At 54.6% G+C, this 7,388-nt stretch overlaps 1 protein-coding gene and 1 pseudogene across 2 annotated transcripts; one reads left to right on the top strand and one right to left on the bottom strand.

Moving 5' to 3' along the window:
- The first annotated feature begins 593 nt into the window (after positions 1-593).
- Positions 594-1,706, top strand: LOC307111152 (large ribosomal subunit protein eL21-like; annotated as a pseudogene). Its single transcript has 2 exons — positions 594-1,064; positions 1,694-1,706. The product of its transcript is annotated as a large ribosomal subunit protein eL21-like (transcript).
- A 3,143-nt stretch (positions 1,707-4,849) lies between these two features.
- On the bottom strand, positions 4,850-6,201 carry SIT1 (signaling threshold regulating transmembrane adaptor 1). Its single transcript, XM_079790946.1, has 5 exons — positions 6,072-6,201; positions 5,817-5,952; positions 5,672-5,730; positions 5,501-5,562; positions 4,850-5,406 (listed from the first exon to the last, which is right to left on the bottom strand). The coding sequence occupies exons 1-5, from the start codon at positions 6,142-6,144 to the stop codon at positions 5,173-5,175; spliced, it is 564 nt and encodes a 187-aa protein (XP_079647072.1). The 5' UTR covers positions 6,145-6,201; the 3' UTR covers positions 4,850-5,172.
- Positions 6,202-7,388: the final 1,187 nt, after the last annotated feature.

Genomic DNA, 7,388 nt, shown 5'->3' with positions numbered 1-7,388 from the left:
AATGGATAGAGCGTCGGTCTGCAGACTGAAGGGTCCCGGGTTTGATTCTGGTCAAGGGCATGTACCTTGGTTGTGGGCACATCCCCGGTAGTGGGTGTGCAGGAGGCAGCTGGTCGATGTTTCTCTCTCATCAATGTTTCTAGCTCGCTGTCCCTCTCCCTTCCTCTCTGTAAAAAATCAATAAAATATATTTTTTTTAAAAAAGAAAAAGAAAGCCTTAGCCAGTTTGGCTCAGTGAATAGAGCCTAGGCCTGCAGATTGAATGATCCTGGGTTCCCAGGTTCGATTCAGGTCAAGGGCAAGTACGTTACCTGGGTTGCAGGCTCCTCCCCGCCCGGGCCCTGGTCAGCACATACAGGAGGCAACCAGTCAATGTGTTTCTCTCACATTGATATTTCTCTGCCTTTCCCTGCCTCTTCCACTCTCTCTAAAAAAATTAATGGAATAATATCCTCAGGTGAGGATTAAAAATTAATAATAATAATAACAATAAGTATTTCTTAGGTGAAATACTTGGTGACTTTTGCAAATCTTTAAGATCTATCTTTCGCTTCCTTTCGGCCGGAACCGCCATCTTCCAGTAACTCGCCAAAATGACTAACACAAAGGGAAAGAGGGAGGCACCCGCTGTGTGTCCTCTAGGCCTTTTAGGAAGCATGGAGCCGTTCCTTGGCCACATACATGCGAATCTACAAGAAGGTGACATTGTGGACATCAAGGGAATGGGCGCTGCTCAAAAAGGAAGGCCCACAACTGTCACCACGGCAACACTGGAAGAGTCTGTCACCCAGCATGCAGTGGGCATTGTTGTGAACGAGCAAGTTAAGGGCAAGATTCTTGCCAAGAGAATGAATGTAGGTATTGAGCATATTGAGCATCTAACAGCCGAGACAGCCTCCTGAAACGTGTGAAGGAAAATGATCAGAAACAGAAGGAAGCCAGAGAGAAGGGTACCTGGGTTAACTGAAGCGTCAGCCTGCTCCACCCACAGAAGCGCGCTTTGTGAGAACCCATGGGAAGGAGCCTGAGCTTCTGGGACCCGTTCCCCGTGAATTCATGGCATGGTGAGTGGGGGAAAAATAAAAAAGACTTCTGTGCTGATAAAATCTATCTATCTTTCTTTCTTCTTTGGCTGGGTCTGGGTTACAGGCCTTTTCTTTCATTGACTCACATTCAATTTTTTTTGGTCTTTTAACTTCCAGGGTAGCAGGTAAGAAGAAAGAACTTTCTTTTTGCCTGAAAATGTGCTAAGCTTCCCCATATCCTTATGAGCTTATGAATTTTAACCTTCATGTGGCTAAGTGTGTGTCTTTTCCTATCAGTCCAGTCTGGAACTTAAGTCTTTGTTTAGCTCAGGGAAATTGAATCTATTATTTAATGATGACCTCTCCTCTCCTGTTCCTTATTCTGAAGGAACTCACAGAAGTGAAGTTTCCTGGGTCTGCTCCGATCTCCCATCTTTAACCACATGATTTGCATCTCCATATTTTTGAGATACTTCATCTTTAATTCTCTAGACCTGTTTTCAGGTTTTAGCAGTACATCCTCTCCTGTGATTTGTCTATGGAAATTTTGGGTTCTGATTTTCTAGTTCAGGGAAATCTTTTTTGTTTGAGCTTTACACATTTTTTCAGTCAGAGATTCACCTGCTTCCTCCAGCAGATCTCTCTGCCCTCTGGCTTGCCTTTCCCAGCTTCAAGGGCTGACAAATTCAATCCTCCACTGGTCTTTTTGGAGAGTAGGGGAGGCTCAGCAAAGCCATTGATTGTTCCTGGAAAGCAGACTGTTTCTGGGACTTGCTGTGTTGCTCTTGGCTCTGAGGCTCTTCTCCAGAAATTTGTCCTCAAATTCTCTGCCAAGAGCTCAGCAGAGCCCACTTAAAGTTCCCCGCCTAGCCCTGGCCAGTTTGCTCAATGGTTAGAGCATCAGCCCGTGGACTAAAGGGTCCCAGGTTTGATTCCCAGTCAAAGACATGTGCCTCGGTTGCAAGCTGGATCCTGGCCCGATTGGGGCACGTGCAGGAGGCAACCAATTGATGTGTCTCACACCAGTATTCTTTCTTTCAGTCTCTTCCCCCTCCCTTCCACTGTCTCTAAAAAAATAAAAAATAAATGGAGCCCTAGCCGGTTTGGCTCAGTGGATAGAGCATCAGCCTGTGGACTGAAGGGTCCCGGGTTTGATTCTGGTCAAGGGCACGTGCCTCAGTTGCAGGCCCTGGTCAGGGCTCCTGTGGGAGGCAACCAATCTGGCTGTCTCTCTCACATCAATGTTACTACTCTCTGTCTCCCCCGCACTTCCACTCTCTCTAAAAATCAATGGGAAAATATCCTCGGATCAGAATTAATAAAAGAAAAAATAAAATAAAGTTCCTCAGCTATAGCTGAGAGTTATCAGAGGGAGTGTGAGGAGGGAGGTCTTCATAGGGTTGCTACATGCGCAGAATCCCCTCACTCTAAGTAGTATAAGTATTACTGACAAAGTGATAATCACCAAAAGACTTACTAGTAAAAACGTAAGCCATTATTAGGAGGTCAGAACTCAAGAGTTGCAAGAGATAGAAAGTCTAACTTAGACTGACTGACTAAGCAAAAAAAAGGATTTTATTAGCTTGCTTACATAACCAAGAAGTTCAGGAAGCAGATCTTGCTCTGGGCATGGCTGGATCCAAGGTTTCAAATGAAGTCATTAAGACTTGGTCTCTCTCCATGTCCCAGCTCTGTTACCCTCCTTGGAGCCAAAACCAAGTTGAAAGTTAGACTCCTTTTGACAGAGTGCAGTGCAAGCCAAAGATGGAGGGGCCTTGGTTGGGTGGCTTGGGGTGGCTTCTGAGGCTCCTCCCCACCTACAAATAATTCGTTAAGAACTTCCTATCATTGAACCTTTGACAATCACAGACCCTTTGTCTTTGGGTCTTGGGCTTATTCCTATCCTCCCCGCTGGGATCTCAGGAAGAGGGGGGGAACGGGATCCCCAAAGGGCCCTTGTGGCTTCCCCTGGGATTCTGCTTGGGACAGGGCACTCCTTCTGGCTGGAAACAAACACCAGTGAGGCAGGGAGGGCCCCAAGGGAAGCACCTGGAGCTCTGGAAGGGAGCAAACTCCCAGGTATTTGGTAAAGTGAGGCCCTCAAGCAGCTGGAGAGATGTGGCAAGGGGGCCCTCAGAAGGTGTTTGAGGTGCATCGGCTGCCCCACATTAACCTTATTTATTTCCTAGATTAGGAAGTTGCCACAGACCTGGCGTTCAGTCGAGATCCTAGGCTAGGGCATGAGCCTTCAGTGACAGACAGGATAAGAAGGTCAGGCCCTAACCGGTTTGGCTCAGTGGATAGAGCCTCGGCCTGCGGACTGAAGGGTCCCAGGTTCGATTCCAGCCAAGGGCATGTGCCTTGGTTGCAGGCACATCCCCAGTAGGGAGTGTGCAGGAGGCAGCTGGTGGGTGTTTCTAACTCTCTATCCCTCTCCCTTCCTCTCTGTAAAAAATCAATAATATATATATGTATTTTTTTAAAAAAAAGATAAGAAGGTAAAAACTAAAGCGTTGTAGGGGAGAAAGAAAGCAGAGGATCCAGGCTTCGGAGACTGGAAGGAAAGACTTCAAGTCATACCCAGCTCCACACGGAGGGAGCCCGCTACGTTCTGGGAACGCGGGAGGCGCCCGATGCTCCGGGAGCGACGGAGCCTATAAACTCGGGGGGGGGGGGGGGGGGGGGGGGAGGCGAGCCTGGAGACTTCACCTCCCAGCATGCCGCGGACCCGGCAGCCTCGCGCCTGCGCAGAGGTGGTGGCGAGGCCGCGTCCCGCCGCGCGGGGGCGCTCGGAGCTCGGTCCTGCACCGGCGGGAGCCGCAGAGCCCGGTGGGAGAGCCGGTCTGGGTCGGGGGTCGTTTGAGGCCTCGGCTGCGATGGCCGGCGAGTCCCAGTGGTGACGCCCTCAGCCCCAGGCCGCGGACACGTTGAGCGTCTTGTGCACAGCAGCCTTCAGAGCCCCACATCCCGCTGCGGGCGGCTCCCGCATCCGGTACCCGCCCCAAAGCCACCTTCCCGCCCACACAGATCCAGCTGCCCTAACCGCGGCCCCGGCTGCTTCTGGGGAGGCGCCAGTGGGGTGCTCGGGTCCAGGAACCCCAGGGCACTGGGTTACTGTGTGTCTGTGTGTGTGCAGAGGAGGCCCCTTCTTGTTGGCACCACCAGGCCGGCCTCTGCCTTCTCTGGGACGCTAGGAAGGAGAGAGGTTTGGTGAAAGCCTCAGGCTCCCCTTTCTTCTGCCCCTCAAACCTCACGTCTGTCGGACCTGCCTCTCCAGAGGCCCTGGGAGGAGATGGTAGACCCCAGGTGTGGGGGTGCAGCACAGTTACAGAGCCCATGGAGAGTGGGGCAGGGGCTGCTGAGCTTGCAGGCTCCAGGTGATGGGAGTTGGGGCGGTCCTCAGTGTCAATTCTGGGGACGTCCTAGCAGCTCCGGCCTCCCCTGGCACCCACCCCTGCCCTGTGGATGAGGCTGTCCCTCTCGGGCCCTCTTCCCCAGTCAGGCTCCCCTGGGAAGTGCTCTGTGCAGACAGCAGAGCTCACACTCCCACCATGTGGGGTCTACCGCAGGTCTGTGGCCCACTGAATAAAGTCTAGACACTTTTTGAGGAATTTTATTTAAAAACTTGGGGACACAACAGAGGCAGCAGGATAGAGACTGGTATTCTCCTGCCAGGTTCTCAGACCAGAGCCAGGCTTGGGTTCTTCAGGTTGCTAGGTTCCAGGATTCCTCCCCTCCTCCCTCGCCCCCCCAGCCCGTGGCCTCCCCAGGGGTATACCCACCCAGGTCCTCTTAGGCTCTTACCCCCTCCCCCACTGCCCACTTCCTGTGTCTGAGGAGACACTGAGGTGTCAGGGGTACACTGTATGAGAGCAATAGTGGGGAGGACCTGGTAAAACTCCGGAAGGAGGAGGAAGCGAGGAGGGGGCCACAGCCTCTGCTTTCTCCATCCTCAAGAAACGGGGGGGCCTGCTTTTCCCCTGAGATATCTCCCTCGGGTCAGATAGGAGGTTTGGGGAACATCACCTTTTGTGACCCGGTAATGGCTGACTGTCTTTGGGGGTTTGTTGGGAAATAGTCACAACCCGAACAGGGTAGCAGTAACCCCTGCAACAGAGGAAGCCGGGGCGATGCCAGGCCCTCCATCTCAGCTGGGTGCAGTCTGGCTGTTGGCGTAGGCCTGGTCTGGGAAGGAAGCCCGGGCTCTGCGGGTCTGGGCACACACGGAGGCATAGAGCTCCGGCTCCGGGCCCGAGGCCTGGGGCTTCGGCTCAGCGTCCAGCACCACCTCTGAGTATTTGATGGGGGTTCCAGGGCTCAGGATCCGGCCCTGGGGAGGCCGCAGCTGCAGGCTGGTATAGCACATCGCCTCCTCTGCAGCCTGGAGACGCAAGGCTGTTAGAAGTTCACTGGACCCTTGAAAAAGCGCCCCCCACTTCCTTCCCTCCCCTCTTCCTCAGCAACAACGGACTCACCCTGGTGGGGCCTCCAGGTGTTGGATCCTGCTGGTCTGGCCCTGGTTCTTGAGACAGTCGTCCTGGGACAGGTAACAGAAACCTGGTCACTTCTTGTTCCTCCTCCTGCAGCCCTTCATCCCACCCGCCCAGGACCTGTTCTCTGTGCCTCTCCCTCTGCCCGTTTCCTACCTGTCTTCAGATAATGCAGGTTCCCATACAGGGGGACCTCTTCCACAGACCCTCCAGAACTGCAACACAAAGTTTAGGGGGTCAGTGGGGACCTCTCGTTAGGGAGAAATTGTCAGTTATCCCATTTCTGTTTCCCCCCACTCACTGTCCCTTTCCTGGATGGTTCCTCCTCCAGCCACTACGGAATCGGGACAAGTGTGCAGCCAGCGAGAGGAGAAGCAGCAGCGTCACAGCCCCTAAGAGGGCCCACAATCCCCAGGCCTTGGTGAAGGAGGGAATTCCTGTGGATGTGAGAGAATAGAGGGGTGGGTATTACTGCCCAGCCCAGCCCTCCAGATCCCAGCAGATGGGACCTGGGGCCGCGTGACCCCTCCCCCTGTCCCTGCCCCGCCCAGCTTACCGGGCCCTAGCTGATCCGTGCAGTTTGCACCGCTGCTCATGACTATTGATGTGGGAGCCAAGTCTGCAAGCATCGACCGTGCTGCCCTGAGCCTAGGCGTACGCCTGGCTTATGGTCTGACAGCCGCAGCAGCCCCCCTTACTCCCACCCGTCCCTGGGCCTGGCCCCCACAGCTCATCATCCCCAATACTGGTGGTGGCAAAGTCGCTGGTTTCCGGGGAGGAAGGGGGAGGGGAGGGATGAGTGAAAGAACTGACACCGCCCAGTGCCTGCACCTGCGCCACCAGCAACTCCTGAACTTCCGCAGCTCCCCACCTCACGCCCCCTCGCCCTTGGCCCTGTACCCCCTCTGGCCAGAGAAGAGAGAAGAAGGCTTTGCCACTGTGTAGGTGAGCCCATGAAGACTCCCAAGGGGGGCAGAAGTGGCATGAGGCAGGACCCACGAGACAAGGAAGGCAGGCTTTATGACAGAGATCTCCTTATGCCACAGGGCACCTGACTTTTCTCTCCAGTTCTGAGTCTCATGAGGAGAATGTGCTCCTGGATGAACATGCTATAACATGGAATAGGATTGGGAGGTCTCCTGGTATGTACCCTCTCACCACACCCTAAGGCTGATCCAAGGTGAACGTGTTAGGATGACCATTGTCGTTATTATCCTATACTAGGGGCCCAGTGCACGAAATTTGTACACGGGTAGGATCCCTAGGCTGGCCGGTGATCAGGACCAATCGGGGCCTTCTGGCTGCCGGCCGGGGCCGGCCGAGGCCTTCCTTCCCTGGTTGCCGGCTGCCTTCGTTTCATGCCACCCCCTGGTGGTCAGCACACGTCATAGTGAGCGGTTGAACTCCTGGTTGGTCAAAGTCCCAAGGGGACAATTTGCATATTAGCCTTTTATAATATGCAAATTGCCCCCTCAGGCAGTCATTCAACCATGAGTTTGACCGCTGGCTATGACATGCACTGACCGCCAGGGGGGTGGTGTGGAACATGGTGGGCATCAGTGACCCACTGTGACCTCTCGCCGGCTACCTGGGGGAGGGGGTGATGGGGATGGAGGAGGTGTGGTGAGAATGCAGGGTGTCCGCTGAGCTTGCTCTCACTCCCCCTGCTACCCTCCCCCGGGACGCCAGGGCTTGCGCCCCCACTCAGGTGCCAGGCGCCCATGAGGAGCCCGCCCCGCACCCACACGGTCTCTTCTGGGTGGGCCAGGCTGCAGCCCCCGGGACCGCAGGGGCCAGTCAGGCTCCCCGTGGGTTCGCACAGGAGCCGGTCTGCGAGGCCAGCCGGGAGAGAGTGTGCTGCCCACCTGGGTTC

This window comes from Cnephaeus nilssonii (genome assembly GCF_951640355.1).
Source record: "Cnephaeus nilssonii genome assembly, chromosome: 14".
Classification (NCBI taxonomy): domain Eukaryota; kingdom Metazoa; phylum Chordata; class Mammalia; order Chiroptera; family Vespertilionidae; genus Cnephaeus; species Cnephaeus nilssonii.
Note: the sequence above shows the minus strand (reverse complement) of the source record. Positions and strands in the feature narration are given on the sequence as shown.